General features: G+C 46.8%; 2 protein-coding genes and 1 pseudogene across 3 annotated transcripts; all 3 read left to right on the top strand.

Moving 5' to 3' along the window:
* Positions 1-890: 890 nt before the first annotated feature.
* Positions 891-6,040, top strand: LOC136542105 (chaperone protein dnaJ 10-like). Its single transcript, XM_066534392.1, has 10 exons — positions 891-1,317; positions 1,411-1,470; positions 1,886-1,968; positions 2,151-2,310; positions 3,282-3,411; positions 3,708-3,866; positions 3,954-4,132; positions 4,248-4,328; positions 4,412-4,558; positions 5,600-6,040. The coding sequence occupies exons 1-10, from the start codon at positions 1,231-1,233 to the stop codon at positions 5,696-5,698; spliced, it is 1,185 nt and encodes a 394-aa protein (XP_066390489.1). The 5' UTR covers positions 891-1,230; the 3' UTR covers positions 5,699-6,040.
* A 948-nt stretch (positions 6,041-6,988) lies between these two features.
* LOC136542104 (pentatricopeptide repeat-containing protein At5g19020, mitochondrial-like) lies at positions 6,989-10,793 on the top strand (annotated as a pseudogene).
* A 287-nt stretch (positions 10,794-11,080) lies between these two features.
* LOC136546518 (NAC domain-containing protein 82-like) lies at positions 11,081-13,977 on the top strand. Of its 2 annotated transcripts, none has more exons than XM_066538495.1 (4): positions 11,081-11,304; positions 11,403-12,403; positions 12,677-13,151; positions 13,247-13,977. In XM_066538495.1, exons 1-4 carry the CDS (start codon positions 11,142-11,144, stop codon positions 13,666-13,668), a joined length of 2,061 nt encoding a protein of 686 aa, XP_066394592.1. In that variant the 5' UTR covers positions 11,081-11,141; the 3' UTR covers positions 13,669-13,977. The 2 variants fall into 2 exon arrangements, with proteins under 2 accessions (XP_066394592.1, XP_066394593.1); XM_066538496.1 differs by having other exon boundaries at positions 11,083-11,304; positions 13,250-13,977.
* Positions 13,978-20,476: the final 6,499 nt, after the last annotated feature.

The raw sequence follows: 20,476 nt of genomic DNA, 5'->3' as shown, positions 1-20,476 counted from the left end.
TACCATCCGGCGTCCGCCCATTTCGGCAGCCCTCCAGAATGTTCGTCCCTGTTCCTAGTCTCTACAGTAGGTAGGTGTGCTAGCAGGGGCGGCAGAGAGGATAAGTTAACAGTGCCTCAAACACGCTGCCCACGTTGCCCATGCGCGTTTTGCGCCGCTCGTCGTCGTCGTCGTCGTCGGATGTGGTGGCTGTCCTGCTACGAAGGGTAAGGGGCGGCCCGGCGGGCACCTTTTGCAGCTGTAGGGGCGTCGGACTAGTGGCTTTACACGCACGTGCTAGTAACCTGCGACTTCAGGGCGCCACCACCGCCCATTCCGATCCGGGCCCCCTTTTTCTCTCTTCCTTTTGAAGAATCCAGTCATCCACTCAGGTCCGTTTCCAATTCCATGCGTGCGGCTGCGTGTGCTGCAGCAATTGCAAAGCCAAACGGAGCGATCGACCTCCTGACGCGTGCCGGGAACAACGGCCTCTCATGCGTTTCGCCGGGTAATGGTTCATGTGGAATCAGCATAGAGTTTAGGGGAACTCTATAGGCGTTTTTTTTTTTGCATGAAGTTTGCTTTCTTACGAAACCAGAAAACTAGTTCTAGTTCAGGCGCATCCCTACGTAGTAGGAGATGAAAGCAAAAATTCAGGAAGAACTTTAAATACGCGCGGGCCTTGTCCGGCCCAAGTGGTCACCACATGGTGGGCCCCCAGACCTGAAACCCGCTCTATCCGCTACCCGGCCTTCTTCCCACTCACCCGCTTGACTACGTGGACCGGGGTCAGCGCCGGCCATGTGGTCCACGTCGCCTCACCAGCGCGATAATCACTCGCGAAACCGCGGGATTAGCGAGTGGGGTTTTTAGTTTTACGGAGAGGGGAGGGGAACCCGATTTTGACTAGCGAGAAGCAGAGAAGAGTTCCATGTCAATGTGACTCATCCCCGCATTATAATACGGTGGAGGGGAGAGGAGCGCGGGGAAAAAAGCACGCGAATTATTCGAGGCGCTTTATGGTCGGATCACCCCAGCAACAGCAAGCAGCAAGCCGCCACCCGCCAGAGCATTGCAGCGAGCGCCAGCCACCTCGCTGTCCCGCACCACCCGCGCGGAGGGAATCGGTGGGCGGCGGCAAGCGGGCGAGCGGCGGCCGGAGATCCCGGCTCGGGGGCTCCGATCGAGCGCAGGGCGGCGGGACCTGCGGGAGCAGAGAGCGCGCAGGGAGGAGAGGAGTGGAGTGGTTCGATGGTAAGGGACACGGCATACTACGACGTGTTGGAAGTGAGCCCGACGGCCACGGAGGCCGAGATCAAGAAGGCATACTACGTCAAGGTGCTGCCCGCGCGCCCTTCCCCCCTTGAACTTTTGCCGTGCGTTCAGAGATGGTTTCGCCTCTCATTTCGGAGGTTGATGCTCGTGTTGCAGGCGAGGCAGGTCCATCCGGACAAGAACCCCAATGATCCGGACGCGGCGGCGAGGTTCCAGGCAAGTATTCTAATGCTCCACTGACTCGTTCAGCTCTCAGCCGCAGCAGCGTGATCCTAATAGTACTAACTACCATGATGCTGCTGCGACTGTACTCCAGTCGGGTACTAGAACTATGCCAATTACTAGCATTTTTCGCATTACTCTATTTTAGGTGCGCGTTTCAGGATCTGCTGAACCTTTAAGTGGATAAATGCACCGTGGTATCCTTGTACCATAAACCCAACAGTATTTCATTGTTCATGGTAGAAAACAGTACTATATTGAACTGGCGATCCTGCCACTTGTCACATGTAGCGTGGCTTCCTTCCCTGTGCATTCTGCTGCCTTTTTTTGAGATATATATTTGATTTCAATGCAAATTGGACTCTATAAAAAGAAAATCACATCTTCATCTGAGTTACTGCTACTGCAGGAATTGGGGGAGGCATACCAAGTGCTCAGTGACCCCGCACAGCGTGAAGCCTATGACTCATATGGGAAATCTGGTATTTCAATGTATGTTTAAGTACAGATACATCCCATTATGTTGTTGAAACCATATATTAAAAAAACTTTAGTGCTCTAGTAGAATTTAATTTTCTTGTTAGTTGACTTCTGTAGCTGGTATTTAATCTCATATGCTGTCAAATCTTGTCCGATGATTACATTCTAATTTGCTGTCTAACACTATCCTATAGGGAAGCGATAATTGAGCCTGCAGCAATTTTTGCAATGCTGTTTGGTAGCGAGCTTTTTGAGGAGTACATTGGTCAGCTGGCGATGGCATCCATGGCTTCACTTGATGGTTTTACTGAAGACAAAGAGATCGATGCAAGAAGGTTGCAGGAGCAAATGCGAGTATGGCTCTTTACCAGGATGATTTGTTGGCCTTTTGGGCATTCTATCATATTTGTCATATTCAAATTTGAGAAATTCATAACTTGCTTCTCATTATATACTACCCAAGCAATTCATACGGTTTGTCGTCACTTGATTTATCTATTGCTTTAAGAATTTCATAGTGAAACTGAAGCTATTGTTTGGCAAAACAAATATCCTGACTCCTGACACTGGAAGCCAGAAAGTTTACGAGAAATCAGATATCATATTTGGGATTTTTTTTCTTCATATTTTGCTTCATGAAACTTACCTTTTCTGATATTTTATGTCCCAGGTTACACAAATGTGATCTACACACACTAATTTTGACACACTTTCTCCTATTTCTTTGTTAAATCCTGTTATTTGAATGAGAAGTCTTCAATCCGTGGCAGCCTTTGTAGTCACTTACTCTGCACAGTACTCGAAATAAAATCTAATGTCAGAATGTGAACTTACCTCTTGCAGTTAATGCTTTACTTGCGTTTAACACTACAAGATTGACCTTTTCAACATTTTGAGAACTTCCATGAGCTGCAGATCTTAACAAGCTTATAGGGATGATAAAGTTGAGAAACTCCAGCATCATATAATACACTCGAGTTGTTTCTGCATGGCATTTCTCATGCAGAATATCAATCTTCATGCTGGTCGACCTCTGCAGCACTTTCAACTTATAGTGGCGATCCCATTTAGCCTTTGTTATACCAGATGGGAATGATGGATTTATCAACCATCATTGTTGACTCAGATTAATCGCACTTGATGTGGTCTTATTATAGTTGTATGGAAATAGAAATACTACCCAAATTTCTGTTCTTTACTAGTGCTTTAAATATTCAAACAACAAAACCTTTCTGGTTCTTGAAATGTTCAATTTGTTGCTCGGTGTTTCATGCTATTTGTACTTTCTGGTGTAGTATTGATTTAAGAATTTAATTATGATGTAGGTTGTACAAAAAGAAAGGGAGGAGAAACTTGCAGAATTACTGAAAGATAGGTTGCACCTTTATCTTCAAGGAAACAGAGATGAATTTATCCAGTATGCTGAAGCTGAGGTTACTAGACTCTCTAATGCCGGTATGTGTTCATGACAACCATTCCTTCACCTCCCCAAAATATTAATGGTAGCCCTTTAATCACTTGCTAAGCTGTATGTCCATGCAATAACATGTGGGTTCTGTATGTATTTTCTGCTTTTAGCCCTGCTTGGTAGCTCTAAATCTTTTGTTCGTCCTTCTATCCCTGTGTATCCTTATATGATTTCGGCAATAAAACAACATTCAGTAGCACTTCCTTTTGTTTTTATGATCACATTCTGAGTACAATGAAATATTGACTGAGTTCTTTTCTGTTTCCATTTTCTTATTTTGCAGCATATGGTGTTGATATGTTGAGTACTATTGGTTATGTGTATTCAAGACAAGCTGCTAAGGAGCTTGGAAAGAAAGCTAAATATCTTGGTGTTCCGTTTATTGCTGAATGGTTCAGAAACAAAGGACATTTTATTAAATCCCAACTAACAGCTGCAACAGGTAAAGTTATTTTGTTCATTAAATTTCATTGATGTTAGCGTGATCTGTAATTTTCTCATGAGATTTGGTTTTCTTATGTATCTGCAGGTGCAATAGCTCTTATGCAGCTGCAGGAAGACTTGAGAAAGCATCTCAGTGCTGAGTGCCACTACAGCGAAGAGGAACTGGAGGCTTACATGCTGGCGCATAAGAGTGTTATGGTGGATTCGTTATGGAAGCTTAATGTTGCTGATATAGAGGCAACCCTGTCACATGTGTGTCAAATGGTCTGTATTCATGTCTTGTCTATATTTCCAAGGTTTTTTTAGAGATATCTACATCTGATATTTTGCCGTTGTTAGTTGTGACAGTGGTTTTAATTGTTTTTTTTATCAATATCAGGTGCTTCAAGACAGCAATGCCAGGAAAGAGGAACTGCGAGCTCGAGCTAAAGGATTGAAAATTTTAGGCAAAATATTCCAGGTACAGTTCTTCATATATTTTTCTATGCATTTTGTAAGTTATCCAGTGTATTCCATGATCTAATTTGGGCTTTTATCTTGCAGCAAGTTAAGCTTAGCACTACCGAGGGAGATCCAGCAGCAATGAATAATACAATAAATAACTTGGATGAGAATGATGGTAGTTCACCGGAGTCATCTCCAAGATCTCCCAGGGATCAAATGTTCGATGCAAATCCACCTTATTCCCAGGTGCTTATTTGCTATGTCCTAAGAAAGTTGTTCGTTCCTGATGTCTGTGGGAGCTACAAGTCTTATGTACTCCCTAATGCCTTAGTAATGTGGAGTAAACCCGAAGATGCTATGTTTTATTTTATATTAAGTAATAATTATCCAACACAAATGTTTTTTAAAAAAAAAGTCCAGAATGGCCCACTTTACAATGCCCATGTAAGAGCGTCATTGAACTGCAGTGCTACACCAGCTCAAATGTCATCCCAACTGTTAGTTGGCCAGTGCCATACTATATTGTGACACGGTCAATGCTAATTGCTATATTTTCCGGGGGATATAGTGTAATGATGATAAGGGGAAGGGATAGTGTTATCTGAAGTAGTATCACAAAGTGGAACAATTTTTGTTTTGTTTATAAGCAGTATATGTGGAGATAGATTTTGTCAGGTGTTACAGAATGCTGTAAATGAATATGATATAGCATTACCGAGACCACTGTACACATAAAAAAGAACGCATCATATGACCTCTTAAGTCTTAACCAGTTCCTTCTTGTCCTGGCAGTTGTATTCTTCCATGTTCACCTTCAACTCCACTTGCCTCTTGATAGATCACTGCTAATTAGCTAAATTTGAACATATAGGACCAATATATAAAACATGGTAGCCACCACATCTCATGGTGACTAATTGGGGTCCAGCTTTATCGAATTTCACCAATCTCTGCTTGCAAATACATACATCCACCCTTTTATTGCTTTCTCCAGCATCAGGTCTAATGACTGATGCTGTAAGCCTTGAAAAGGATTTTGTATGTCCCACAATGAGGACAACCAACTATTGCAATGGTCACATCACATGCACTCAAGTCTAACTTCAGCCTAACATACATGATTAGATGTACAACACTCTAACTAACACGCAAGTAGAAATTGGGTTTGGTGGGGGTCCATTTTCGTTGTTTCTTACCATAAATGTGAAAATGTATAATGATAGCAGACCCCTTTCTGGACATGAAATTCTGAGCATGATACTAAAAGTTACCCTTGTTTCTGTGAAGAGTCCATACGTGGAGGCCCCTCAGTTCGGTGGTTATTTTTCCTTCGACTTCCCAATGCCTATCGCTCCACCTGGTGCGCAGAGGGACCCTATTCCGTGACCGCCTTGAGTGCGGCGGCTCTGTTTTGTGTGGATCGTCATTTTGTACAATATCGCTTGTGTAAATCATTTTTATCTGTAACATTAGTAGCAGTAGTGTGAGGCAGCAGCTTGGCACCCATTGCATCTTTTCTTTTCTTCCTTCGTGTAATCAATCAATCAAGCATGCGACGACGGCAGCCTGTTGTGCGTAGCTAAGGGCTGCTGGCCACGGGTCAGCCATTGTTGTACATAAACTATTTCCTCTTCTCTTTGTTTCATGTGTTATGGGTGCATAATTGTTTTAGCCTATGGGCCCATCTGTGCAATCTACACTTGCTTGTGTTAAGCTTTGCTCGAACATCATCTCGTGAAAATCGATCATCTCCTGTTTTTCCAACTCTGGCTCTGATGACTGGAATGTCTGATAACAGTGCCCTGCTGCACTGCACTGCACTGCACTGATGTTTCTTTTCTTTCACCTGTTTTTTTGATGTAGTTATCGAGCGATGGGTCATGTTTGCCATAAGGCCCTTTTTTTTGAAACTCCATAGGGCCCTGTTTGAAGTCGCTTGTAAGGGGATTCTTGTGAGACAAAAAAAAAAAAAGCGAACAAACTACCCCAATTGGTAGTTTGGCACACTTCTAGCCAGAATTCCTCCCAAGATCCCTCCTCCCCCGCGCCGTTTAAAGTTTCAACGTGGAAGCATAAGGAAGAGCCACTTTGGTGCGCCGGGCCGCGCTACGCTCCATCTTTGGGGCACTTGTACTGAGGCGCCGCGGCGTCACACTCCTTTTCGCAGAGCAATTCTAGCAGGAGCCTACTTGAACAAGGGCTTGACTTTTAGAGAAATACTATTCAACACTGAGTGTTGGAGCACTCTTTCCTCTTCTTCTCCATCTATGCCTCTTCCTCTCTTCTCCATCTCTGGCGGACTTAGAAAAGATTTTTAGGGAGGCAAGCATGTTAGGCGGTGGGGGCAGGAGAGATGGCGGCAAGGTGGAGGCGACCGTCAGAGCGGGTTGCAGAGGAGGAGCCCAGGATAAGTTAGGACGCGGGTGGCCATGGCCATGACGGCTGGGGGGGGGGGGCAAGGGAAGGAGGAGGTCGCCGTGGCGGGGTGGTGGGCGACGGGCGACGGCACGTTGAGAGAAGAAAGAAGATACAGAGAAAAAAAATTGAGTGTCGGCATAGCGTAAAACGCTCTGAGTGTTGTGTAATATATCTTTTTTTTATATTTTCTACAAGCTCTCAGATTAAAGCCTCTAAATCCTTTGTCACAGACCCTGACACAAGGGGCCCGCTCGTCATTCTCTGTCAATTGAGCTATAGGCGCGGGGAAGAGGTAGGAGCGCGAGATCCGCTCGCCGGACCCTGCCCCACGGGGAAGATTCGCTCGCCGCGCGTGCCTCGGGTAGGGAAGCCTCTGCCCCGCGGCGCGGGAAGGGAGCGGTCTCTAGTCACTCGGAAGCCTCAAAGGAGAGAAAGGCACAAAGCAGAGAAAAGCCAGCCTTTGCCCATGCTGGGTGGCCGCGATCCTCTGGCCCCATTGCTCGTCGCGTCCCTCAAGCGTGCGGCGCGCCTCCGCTGCGGCGAGCAGCTGCACGCGCTCGCTGCCAAGTCGGGCCTCCTCGCCTCCAACGCCTTTGTTCGCAACTCCGTCCTCTCCTTCTACTCCCGCTTCCCATCCTCCCTCGCCAGCGCCCTCCAGGTGTTCGACGAAACACCCGCGCAGCTCCGCGACGCCGCCGCGCGCAACAGCGTCCTCACCGCGCTGACTCGTGCGGGCCATCTCGACCGCGCGCAGCGCCTGCTCGAGGAGATGCCACGTATCCACCGGGACGCCGTCTCGTACACCACCCTCGTGACCGCGCTCGCTCGCGCGGGGCACGTGGGGCGTGCCGTGGCCCTGTTCCGCGGCATGCTCTCTGAGAATGCTGTTCCCAACGAGGTGACTCTCGCCGGTGCGATCATGGCGTTCGCTCGCCATGGGGCACCGGTGACAATGGGGATGATCCATGGTTTTGCTCTGCAGCGGGCGCTGGATGGATTCGTCATTGTAGCCACCAACCTGGTTCATGCAGATGCAGGGGTGTTAGAGCTTTGTTCTGCCCGGGCCATGTTTGATGGGATGACACATAGGAACACAGTCACTTGGAACGCAATGCTCAATGGATATGTGAAGGCGGAGATGATAGATATGGCTGTGGAGGTGTTCTGGAGAATCCCAGAGCGAGATGAGGTATCTTGGTTGACATTGATTGATGGTTATATCTGTGCAGACCTCATATCAGACGCAATGAAGGCATATGTTCAAATGGTGGGTGAACTCGGTACTCTGCTGTTACAGAAGGCTAACAGCTGCATACAGTTATTCTGACGAATGGTTTTGATGCCCATGCATTTGTGCAAGCGACCCTGGTCCATTTCTATGGGTGTTGTGGTCTTATTGGCCTTGCCCAGATGGCATTCAGATTGTCAGACAAGTCACACACAGCATCATGGAACGCTCTTTTGGCTGCTCTACTCAGGAAGGGCCTAATTCATGAAGCAAGGGAGCTGTTTGATGATATGCCTGAAAGGGACACTGTTTCTTGGAGTACAATGATTTCTGGGTATGTGCAGACTGGACGTTCAGGCATGGCTTTGAAGCTATTCTATTCAATGTTGAATACGAGTGTTGAACCAAATGAGGTCACGTTGGCCAGTGCTCTTTCTGCAATTGCTGATTCTGGCACATTGGACCAAGGTAAATGGATCCATGACCATATAATGAACAGACCAATCCAGCTTACTGATAACCTGAGTGCTGGGTTGATAGATATGTATGCCAAGTGTGGCAGTGTTGCTGATGCAGTGCAGTTTTTCAATCGCGCCAATGATAAGTTCTCTTCCATTTCACCATGGAACGCTATGATTTGTAGTTTAGCCATCCATGGTTATGCACATATGTCGCTTGACCTATTTTCACAATTACAGAGGACCAGTATTAAGCCCAATTCAATCACATTCATAGTTGTTTTAAGTGCATGCTGTCATACTGGGATGGTAGCCAAAGGAAAATATTATTTCGTGTCCGTGACGAGGGAATATGGGATCCGGCCAACAATTAAGCACTATGGTTGCATGGTTGATCTCCTTGGTCGAGCTGGGTACTTGGAAGAGGCTGAACAGCTTGTTTCAATGATGCCCATGAAAGCAGATGTTGTAATTTGGGGCAGCATCCTTTCAGCAGCAAGGGCACAAGGAAATGTCACATTAGGAGAGAAAGCTGCTGAAGAATTGGCAAAGCTCGACCAAACCCATGGCGCATCCAAAGTAGCCTTGTCTAACATTTATGCCGATGCTGGTCACTGGACCAATGTTTCAGTTGTGAGGAAAGAACTCGAGGATGAAAATTTTGAGAGACTAGTTGGAAGAAGTGGCATTGTACAGTAATAGGATAAATCTTTTCTCAGTTAGCTCTAAGTGGCAAGTGATGGCGGCAAACAGGTTCTCTCTTTATTCTATTTTCTGAAGATGCTGTGACCATTGTTTTCTCTTGAAACAAAAGCAGGTGTGAACATGATGTGGTACCTGCAATATAGTTTTTTTTGTGTGTTGTTCTTTATTCATCTTTGATGGATGGGGATATTGATATTTCCTTATGCACCAGAAATTCTCTACTGCAGGACAGAGCTTCAGTTTCAGTGGTGCTAAGATCTATCATGGGAAGGGTGTCATATTTACCCGTGCAGATTCACAGGTGATTTGCTTACATAGTGAATTCTTGAAAAGATTATGGGAATTGAATACAATGTCTAATCCTATTTTTTCTCTGAACTTTTGATGTGTTCCTTTTTTTGAAATCGAAGTGCAAATGCTACTTGCACAACTGGCTGAAGCCAGCCAAGCTCACATGGACAGCCATGTACATGAAGCAGCACAAGAAGGTATGGGAGTTACTCAGCTGAGGATATTTTGTTTTGGTTATTATCTGTTTGCACTGGATTATCACCAAATTTTAGTTATAGTATTACAAGTTTACAACTCTAGCGGCACTTCCAATGAACAGTGAAAAACTAAATAGTTTGGTTTGGTAACTAGTTTTAGTCTTAGTGTTGCTATTTTTTCACAAAATGAGTGGCACTGCAGAAGTTTATGTTTATTTATTCTATCCACCAGATCATCTATCACTGGTACAATGCTAATGTGATTCTGTTGCTAATGCCTGCATTTGGCAACTGTTTTGTAATGTTTCATTTTGTGTGCAGAGGACATTCATGCTGAAGCTATAACGAAGAGGCCCCGCACCACCAAGAATTTTTTATGTACCCAATGAGGACAACCAACTATTGCACTGGTCACATGCACTCAAGTCTAACTTCAGCCCTTATAAAAAAAAGGTCTAACTTCTGCCTGAGACCACCATGGCATTACATCACTCTTAACTAGCACACTAGTAGAATTTGAGTTTGGGGGATCCATGTTTGTTGTTTCTTACTGAAAATGTAAAAATGCATGACGTATTGTACTCTTCTTGTAACATTGCTGTTAAAGCCAAACATTAGACTGAAAGCCGCCCTTGTTTCTGTTCAGGTTCCATACGTGGAGCGGTGGAGGAGGCCCCTCAGTTTGACGGTTATTGTTCCTTCATCTTCCCAATGCGGCAATGCCTATCGCTCCACCTGGCGCGTAGAGGGACCCCATTTGAGTGCGGCAGCTCTGTTTTGGGTGGATCGTCATTAACATTGCTTCTGTAGCAGATGGCATGGTCATGGTCCTCATTTGTGTTTGTAACATTAGTAGCAGTAGCAGTAGCGTGAGGTAGCAGCTTGGTACCCATTGCATCGTTTCTTTTCTTCCGTCGTGTAATCAATCAATAATTAAGCATGCGACGACATGCTTGTGCTGTGTGTCCGTTGGCTGCAGGTTGGTTTGCTCTGCTGCTGGCAATGGGTCAGCCATTGTTGTACATGAACTATCACCTCCTCTCTTTGTTTCATGTGTTATGGGTGCATAATTGTTTTAGCCCATCGGCCATCTGGAAACAACAGCATGTATCGTGAAAATCCTTTTTCTGCAACTTTTGACTCTGATGACAGGAATGTCTGATCACACATCACCGATTCACCGTGCTCTACTCCACTGATGTTTCTTTTGTTTTCAACTTTTTTTTTCCCGGCGTGGACTCTATGCCTACAGTTTCCTTGCAATGATTAAAGGCTTGTCTTGTGCACTACTGGTGTTGTTAGCTTGAGCCTCGATCTGTGTCTTGTCACTGAACAGTGGGACCAAGTCAGCTACCGTGCTGTGTACAGTATTCAGCCCAACGGGCCTTGGGGCCGTCAAAAGAAGCGCGAAGTTACCAGGAAGCCGCGTAGAAACGCGGGCCCCGCAGAGATTGAGAGCGCTTAGCTTAAGTAGCCGGAGCATTGGGTTGACCCGGCAGACGACACGCCACCAGCACCAACCATCCGGCGAGATGGAGACCCCGCCGCCGCGCCGGTGGCCGCCGGGCTTCCGCTTCAGCCCCACCGACGAGGAGCTTGTTCTCTACTTCCTCAAGCGCCGGATCGCATCCGGCCGCCCCTCTCCCTACGTCGCCGACGTCGAAGTGTACAAGTCACACCCCTCCCACCTCCCCGGTACGCGTCCTCCTTCCCCTACCCCTCACCCCAATCGATCGCTTTTTGCAATCCCTCCGGCGTCCTCTTGACCGCGAGTTATTGGTGCTGCACTGCAGAGAGGTCGGCGCTGCAGACGGGGGACAGGCAGTGGTTCTTCTTCAGCCGGATGGACCGCAAGTACCCCAACGGCTCGCGCTCCAGCCGCACCACTGGCGACGGATACTGGAAGGCCACGGGGAAGGACCGCTTCATCTGCGGCGGCAGCCGGGCGGTGGGCAACAAGAAGACGCTAGTGTACCACCACGGTCGGGCGCCGCGCGGGGAGCGCACGGACTGGGTCATGCACGAGTATACCCTACTCGCCGACGCGCTCCCACCGGCCGCGCAGGGGAGGGAGTCCTACGCGCTGTACAAGCTCTTCCAGAAGAGCGGCGCCGGGCCCAAGAACGGCGAACAGTACGGTGCTCCCTTTCGTGAGGAGGATTGGTTGGATGACGACGATGAGGGAGTGACTGCGGATGCTGCCGCTAATTCTGTTCCTAACACCAGCAATCCACCATCTACAGTGGAGGAGCATGCAATTACTGACCGTGAGCTTCCAATTGAGGATCTTGATGAACTCCTGTCAAATTTTGGAAATGATCAGGAGGAGTTTAGTGAAGCACAGCCTGCTTCTTCCCATGGTCAAGGTCAGGGTTGGCTCAGTGAGGGGGGTGACAAGGCTGAGGTTGTGGATGCTTCCATTAGCAATGGTGCTGTGGTAGTAGCAGAGAACACCTGCACTGAACTCCCTCTTGGGGATATTGAGCAGCTTCTGATGCAAATATCTGATGATCAGCAAAACACTGAATTGTTCTTGGATTTATCAACATCAGTTCCAGAACTGCAGTTCCAGTGCGATGATCGGCAGGTTTGGCTTGATGCCGACAGGGGACATGAAGTTTTTGCTGCGGATCCTACTGCCTGCAGTAGTGCTGTTGTAACTGCAGAATGTACTGACACAGAACTTCCACTTGGGGATCTTGAAGGGCTTCTGCTACAAATAGCCAATGACCAGGACATGGTTGAACCCCAATCAGATCTCTCTGCATCAATTCCACATCATAATCTCAATCAGGTTTGTTTTGCTGTGTATACGACTGTAAATTATTCATCATATCAGGCCATCCTTTAGATGATTAGAAATCACAACGTATTGCAGCGTCATGCTTATACTGCTTATATAGAATTGCTTCGGTTTAGACCTTTAAGATGCATAATAATTTCTGTTGTCTTGCGCACATGTCAGAATATGTTTCTTACCTTGCACGATGGAGCTACATCTAGTAATATGCATGTAGTATTTTACTCTATGTTTCCTATTCATAAGACATGTTATTGACTTGTGTAGGCTGGCATTGGGGATTTACATGAGCCGAGTAGTCAATTTCCACAGTCTAGTGTAACCAATTTGCCATTTACTGGAGAAACTAATTCTTCTGAAGGGACCAGTGTGGCACATTCTGTGTCAGGTTTGATCAGTTACCGCAGCCAGGATGCTGATGAGGAGTTCCTTGAAATCAATGATTTCTTTGATCTGGAGGATGTAGGTCAGAATGCAAATTGTACGACAACTGAGTACTTGATATCTGCAACAAATGGGATGTTTGACAATTTGGAATACTCTGATGCTCCTTCGTTTCTACCTGGACCATTTGACACAGTTGGATTGGTAGCTGAAAATCAATTTTTTGATATTGGTAACAGTGGAATTCAGAACCAGGGATATCAATATACAACCGAAGTAAGGACACATAATCAGGCTGCTCTTAATGTGCAGAGCCATATGAAGCATGATCATGTAGTCTTATCCTCGCATGCATCAGGTGCCTAATTATTTCTTTTATATTTTTAAACATTTTCGTGTGATCACTCGAAACTCAATTTCTTCCGATATCTGATGTGGCCCATTACCCCTTAGCAGGAACACTGAATATTCATGCAGCAAATGAGCTACATAACCAGAGCTCCACAGCTTCACAATCATGGTTCAATGCGGCTCTATCAGCCTTGTTGGACTCTGTACCTAGTAGTCCAGCATTAGCTGCTGAAATCGAAAACACTGTTATCAACAGAACACTCCAGCACATCTCTAGCTTCCGATCACAGCAAACTGCAGGTGAAGAAAACACTTTTATCAACAGAACACTTCAGCGCATCTCTAGCTTCAAGTCACAGCAAGCAACAAGGGAAGAACCAGGCACCCCAAGTATTCAGGTTACCAGAGGCGGCAGACTGATGTTCATCTCTCTACTGGTTATACTTGCTTCTATTATATGGACCTTTACTTCTGGCTCTGCCCTCAATTTTTGCAAGGGTTTATGGAAATCCTCTTCTACGTGACACAGATGAAGTGGCAACCTGGTGACCTTGTCCTCTGTAATTTTTTTGGTCCTCGGTATCAGTTCTGGTTTGAATATAACATTTTGAGGGTGGTACTATGATTATAGGTCTTAGAGCTTATTTAAAATGGTAAAATGCAAGGAAAAAAGCATATCCGATGGTAATATTTGAAACTAATGAGTTACTGTCCTCATTGTATTTTGACAGATATATGTACTGAATGTAATTAAACTATTATTATAGCTTCAGTTTCTGTGCATAACATCATAATAGTATTCGGGAAAGAAAATTCAACATTGCACAGCTCGACATCCCATGTCTATCTATGCAGATCTCTCTCTCTCTCTCTCTCTCTCTCTCTCTCTCTCTCTCTGTGTGTGTGTGTGTGCGCGCGCGCGCATTTAAAGAATTGCGATTGGTTTGTCTGGTGATGCCCATCAAATTTACAGACACATCCTGAATCAGTGTTGAACTATGTAGATATCAAATTTACAGGCACTTTGCTTAATCAACACGTGGCACAAACAACATAGAAAACACGTTTTAAACATAAGATACGTAATAGTTTTATTATATATAAATATGGAATAAAAAGGTGGTGCGCCAAATATTTATTTTGGAGATTTTATTTTTATGGGTGGTGTATCTTAACTAAACCTAGCTATTGGGTGAATTCATAATTGTTGGATGCACACCTTTATAAATCAATAACTCAACATTTTATGTAACACCGTAGACATATTATGTGTTCATAAGAATAAAAACAGTAACACTAGCACTAGGACACCCATTTCCATTTTTAACTACATTAAATAAGCATAAAGACAATTAAATCATAACTCATTCATATTGTACTCACTGAGCATGGAATTTTTACCATAGCTCAAAAATGCCAAGAATAGTCTACCATAAAAATTTCACTCTGTTTGGACTACACAAACATGCTCTATTAAACAAACACATGAAAGTGTATGCTTACACTTACAACAAAAAAATACTAAAGCATGTGATATTACATGTTTACTGCTTAGATAAAGTCAAGTTAAGTTAAAAAGACGGTTTGACATTTTATGATTTTTCTGTGATTTATTATTAATTTTACAAGTAGAAGCTTCATTGGAAAAAGATGAAAACTAAGGAAAAGAGAAAGGCTCAAGAATGGGCCGCACAGTGGCTCGGCTTGGCCCACCGGCCGAAGCCAGCCCATCTCGGGGATAGTCGGGCCCAGCGCAGCCCAGACCGATGGCGCAAGCGCGTTTTTGCAACTAAGCTCTTAGCTTTTTACTTAATCGGTTTCCTCTATTTATTACTATTCATCTGAAATGGTCCGCACAGCAAATCAGCAACAATGGAATTATGGAAATGGTCGGTGTTGTTGTGCCGAGCCCCTCTCTCTCTCTCTCTCTCTCTCTCTCTCTCTCTCTCTCTCTATATATATATATATATATATATATATATATATATATATATATATATATATATATATATATATATATATATATATATATATATGCCAATGCCATCGACTCGCAGATCATCCAATCCAGCATTCCAGTTCCAATGGCCAATCTCTTTTCTCTAGCATGTCTAATGCATTGAGGATTGAAAAGATTGTGACATGATTTTATAAATCTCTGCATACGCAACCGTTCTCGACATGAGCTTCATGGCACGTGATCTCTGCATAGAGAACACGGCCAACCCGAGAAGGAGCGGGGGCAAGCGGTGGCGCTCTTATCGGACTCGGATCAACCCGTGTTGTACGGGGCATAGAAATTTTGCCCTTAAGGGCACATGCCCTCACGCGCACGTCCATTGGATGCGCGCATAAATTTTTGCCCCTAAGGGCACATGCCCTCACGCGCACTTCCAATCTTGTGAGCGCTGCCATCGCCACCGCGCCGCTCAAGAGCGACAAGAGACATGTGATTCACATCAAGGGCGGTGTGTACAAGGAGTTTGCCGTCCTAGGCGCAGATGTGTGGAACTTGACCTTGGTCGGCGACGGCATGGACGATGTTGCATGGATGGCTTTGGCACACCACAAACAACTGTTCTGAGTAAGTAATAGTTCTCGCGATCGACTGAATTTGGTATTCTCGTTTTCCTCTGTTGTGCTTTCGAAATTTCTCTCTTTTTTGCTCTAGCATGTCTAATGCATCGAGGATTGAAAAGATTGTGACATGATTTTATAAATCTTTGCACATGTAGCCGTTCTCGGCAGGGACTTCATGACGCGTGATCTCTGCGTAGAGAATAGAGCGGGGAGCTCTTATCGGACTCGAATCAACCCATGTTGTACGGGACATAGAAATTTTGCCCCTAAGGGCATATGCCCTCACGCGCGCTTCCAGTCTTGCACCATGGAGGCCGACGACGATCTCACTCATGCTAGGGCAACCGTGAAGACGTACCTGGGCTGTCCCTTGAAAGCCTACTCGCGGGTGATCTTCATGCAGTCCACCATCTCTAACGTCGTGGACGCCAAGGGATGGTTGCCTTGGGAGCATGCCGCCCCTCCTGACATGATTTACTACCGGGACTACCACAATGATGGTCAGGTGCCACGGTGTGTGCTCGGGTGAACTGGCTCGGTTTCCAAGCAATACACTATGTCGCCGATGCCATCAACTCCACTGTCAAAAACTTCATCGATGGCAATAGCTAGCTTCCTAGCACTGGAGTCAACTAAAAGACAGGCCTCATCGATGGCAATAGCTAGCTTCCTAGCACTGGAGTCAACTAAAGGAAACACTAAAAGAAAGACAGCCTCAATCAAGAGTGAAAAACAGAACAGGAGACCAGAAACTCCAGAACTAAACTCACATTAAGTGCCCTGACCAAAAGCTCATGGAAATCTTTCTCTTTAGCAACTCCCTATTTGGGTGCCAACCATTAGGCACGATTCGATTGTTGAAGATTCTGATGGTGATTCCTCACTGTCATACCTGTTCACGGTCTGATAACGGGCAATGCAGAGGAGGCGACTGCAGAGCAAACTGAAGAAGACACGTCCAGGCCTATCCGTGTGCGCAGGCCCCAGTATGCTTGTGTCTAGCCAAGAGTGGCTTGTATAGGAGTAGTACTTAAGGGGAAAGATAGTGAACTGAAGAATTATGAAATTTGTAAACCAAACTCTAAATTACTAAGTCTGCCATCGTCAATTCTCACTTGTCTTCCTCCCGTCTTCTTTCCCAAGTTGCTGCTAACACTCACAACCACGACGCGTCTCAGAATGCTACCATGACAACCTCAAGAATGTGATAATAACAGGCTTTTGCTCCGCAAATAGCATCATCGAGCTCAGTATCCACATTATACAAAAAAACAAAGTCACTAGACTGTCTTACGTTAGACACTACCCGTGGCCATGACAGAGGTTTGCCAACATTGATAGGTGCTGGCCACTCAGTGAGGAGGCACTTGTAGAGGCTGAAAAGGCCCGTGTTCCCATTGAGAGATACATTGAGGAGAGAGTGCCCCCATCTGTGAACCTGAAGATTATCGAGCCGTGCAGCAAGTGCACATACAGATAAACGGCGGAGGTTCCTCAATTTGTTACTCCCTGTTCCAAATTATAAGACATAGGGTACAAGGTTTTGGTGATCGGCATTGCCAAAGAATGTATCGAACTGATTGACCTAACATTTGCTGAGTTCAACTTCCAGGTTGGGTACGAGGATAACATTTGCTGAGTTCAACTTCCAGGGGTCCTGCGTTGAGGATGTGGAAGCTCTGAAATGCAGAGAGTACATCCAATTGTATTGTTTGCCAGCCGATCTTATAGAATGAGCCAGTGAAGCCTCCTGAGCCTGGTGAAGCCTGGTGCCTTTTCTGCCCGCAAATTCTTTATCGCAATCTGGATTTGCTCCCGAGTGAAGGGCCGCCCATGGTTTCATTTTCTAGGCCCGGAAGGTTCAGGTGGGACCAATTGATAGATCATAGAAGGGGAGCACTGGCACCCGGACGTCCGATGGATACCGATCCATCGGACGGTTCCCAAGGACGTAAGCCCAGCACACAGCCCATGTACCGAACGGCCCAGAAATCTTGCTTCCTTTTCTTCCCGTCGCGTGTTGCTCCAGTTGACCGTGTTTCTTCCCCGCTGCGCGCGCCCCTCGAGCACGGCTTCTTCCGCGCCGTGCGCCGCTCGATAATCGTTGCAACAATCGATCCCCAATGTCTCACCTACTGCAACAAATCGAGTTCCCCCCAGAGAATCATCCCTATGCACATTGTCCACCCCCAATCGTTGCAAATGATTCGGCGGATTTGTTCAAGCAGACTCATGGAGGAGGTGCTTCGAGGAGCAGATTACCAGTTCGTCGATTAAATGGAGATCTCGCAGCTGCCAGTTCTAGGAGTGTTCCCATATCTGTTCATGGCATGGCTGAGGTAAGATCTACGATTTTCAGCTTCTTCTGACCTATGCTTGCAATAGTGGATAGTTCCTTGTTCTTATCTATAGCAGACTGTATGCAGATTACTATTTGCAACAGAGTTGTCGGTGCAGAAAGTGACCAACTAGTAAATATTTGTAGTTTTGATGTACGTTGTGATCGGAGGTGGCCTAGCACTCAATGACACATGATTTATACTGGTTCAGGCAACGTGCCCTACGTCCAGTCGGGGTTGGTCGGTGACTTTATTCCTGAGCCCGGGTGCTCGAAGTCTGTAGTGGGGTTACAAACGAGAAGAAGAAAGTAGGGGGTATACAAGAGGTTCGGAAGGCTCCGACCGGAAGGGTTGCGGTCAGAACTCGGTGGTACTACGGTTGTAAGGGGTTGGTGTCGATCTAGTGAGTCTGAGCTTGAAAAAGTCGATCCCCCGTGGTTGGAGAGAGCGCATCCCCTTTTATAGATGAAGGGGATGGCTCGTACAGGTGAGAGGGGGAGAGTTCAGATATTTCTAAGTCTTGCTGCCTACGGTGATAAAAACTGGATAATGGTTGAAGCCCCCCAATACTGTCGATGTCGCTGTAGGATGTCAGATGTGTACGGAAGGTCGAGCTATCTTCTTTAGGAAGGATAACGCCGGTACCTGCAGAATACTTCTGGATGTCTACTGACATGTAAGGAGCTGTGCTATGTTCACCCGGTATGGCAAATCCTAGAGCTCATACCGCAATCGGTGTCCAGAGACACGAGGAGGGGGCTTACCATATGGGAGTTTCTAGCAGCCCCTACAATACTTTGTGTCAGGGTGGCTGCAGAGCACTGCTTCGTGCAGGGTATGGTCCCTGGTATAGTGGTGTTGACTTGTGAGCCTTGCCTTGCTTTTCTCTGCACGCCTTCTGGTTCTTTCCGAGCGGGCGTCCCCGGTTGGTTCTGGCGTGCCAGTCGGAGAATAGTGATGGCGGTGTTTTTCTATGAATCCTGGTCGGAGACACGGGGTCGGAGTCGGAGGCGGTCCTCGGGTCAGGCTTTTCGAGCAGAGGCCATGCGGAGGCAGCCGGGGCCTAACGCTAGCGCTCCGATCGGAGAGGCCGTTCGGAGCCGGCCTGAGCCTGAGCTAGCGCTCCGATCGGAGAGATGGGCCGAAGGTGGCCTGGGCCTGAAGCGAGTGCTCCGGTCTGTTGGTTTTAGACTTTCGGGCCAGTCCAGAAGAAAGAAAGGTCATTTTCCTGGGCCGAGCCCTGGCGTGGAAGCCGGTCCCTAAGGGACCCCGGGTTTATGAACCCGACAGGAGCCCCTGAGCCCCCAGGCGATTTGGACAGAATCGTCTAGGGGATTTTTGTCTTGCCGGTGGGTGCGTGTGAGCGCACCCGCGAGTGTAGCCCCCGAGCCCCAGGTGGTTCAGGCTGAACCAGTTGGGGGTGTTGTCTCAGCAGGCGTTTATGCATGTTTTTAGTTTAAGACAGAATTTTGTTTAACCATGGTGTCGTTGTGCAGCCGAGGTGTTTTTAAGCGCGGGGATTGGATTGAGACAGAACTTAACGATCCCAGTGTCGATGCGCGCCAGGGATTGGACGAGGAAGTTTTTAGTTTTTGAAACAAGCCCTGGCGTCGGTGCATGCCATGAACAGAAATAACTTAGTTTCGGATGCAATAGAGTTTGATCTTTGGTGTCGGTGCGCGCCGTGGGATCGGGGAAGGTGGAGTCGCGAGTAGACCCAGGCGTCGGTGCTCGCCGTGGATCGAAAGAGTTAGTTTTAGTTAGTGAAGCCGTCTAAAGCTGTTATGCGAGTTAAGGAGTCATGGTCCCAAGCCGTAGCCAGATGTCGCCTATCCCGTCAACACGAATTAAGGAGTCGCGGTCCCAAGCCATAGCTGGATGTCGCCTATCCCATCGATGCGAGTTAAGGAGTCACGGTCCCAAGCCATAGTCGGATGTTGCCTATCCTGTCGACGTGAGTTAAGGAGTCGCGGTCCCATGGCGTTTAAACCCCCGAGCCTTGTCGGGCCTTTGTGGGGCTGTTAGTCGTTTTTGTGCTACCCCATCCGGTTCCTCACAACCGGAGGGGCTGAGTTTTGTCGCTTGTCCCAATCGCTTAGGCTCGAAGACTAGCTCAGTGAGCTCGCTAACGGGTGTGATCGAGTGGAATCCAGGTCCATCGTTCATGACAGGGTCGGCATAGCCCTCTTGTGGTATTCCACTACTCCTTTACCTTCAGCCCGACAGATGCCTAGGTCGTTCTATAGACCGATCCGGGTGGCCTGATGGCCTTCCCTCGATGGAGATTATGTGGGCTTGAGAGGTTCAGGATTGAATGAGAAGGTTGAGATGACCTAGTTTGCCAGACCGGGCGAAGGCCGCACGGTGCTCATCTATGGTTTTCTCCCCTGGCTCTGTTTGGTTGCTCATGTCG

The sequence above is a fragment of the Miscanthus floridulus genome, chromosome 3, assembly GCF_019320115.1.
Source record: "Miscanthus floridulus cultivar M001 chromosome 3, ASM1932011v1, whole genome shotgun sequence".
Lineage (NCBI taxonomy): Eukaryota > Viridiplantae > Streptophyta > Magnoliopsida > Poales > Poaceae > Miscanthus > Miscanthus floridulus.
The sequence above is the reverse complement of the archived record's forward strand: the minus strand, read 5'-3'. Positions and strand labels throughout refer to the sequence as shown.

Excerpts from the sequence above, each read along its gene's own strand:
- LOC136542105 (XM_066534392.1), top strand. The coding sequence starts at position 1,231 with ATGGTAAGGGACACGGCATACTACGACGTGTTGGAAGTGAGCCCGACG. Across the intron at positions 3,412-3,707 it reads TACTAGACTCTCTAATGCCG|CATATGGTGTTGATATGTTG; the intron begins GTATGTGTTCAT and ends CTTATTTTGCAG. Across the intron at positions 4,329-4,411 it reads TTTTAGGCAAAATATTCCAG|CAAGTTAAGCTTAGCACTAC; the intron begins GTACAGTTCTTC and ends TTTATCTTGCAG.
- LOC136546518 (XM_066538495.1), top strand. The coding sequence starts at position 11,142 with ATGGAGACCCCGCCGCCGCGCCGGTGGCCGCCGGGCTTCCGCTTCAGC. Across the intron at positions 11,305-11,402 it reads ACACCCCTCCCACCTCCCCG|AGAGGTCGGCGCTGCAGACG; the intron begins GTACGCGTCCTC and ends GCTGCACTGCAG. Across the intron at positions 13,152-13,246 it reads CTTATCCTCGCATGCATCAG|CAGGAACACTGAATATTCAT; the intron begins GTGCCTAATTAT and ends ATTACCCCTTAG.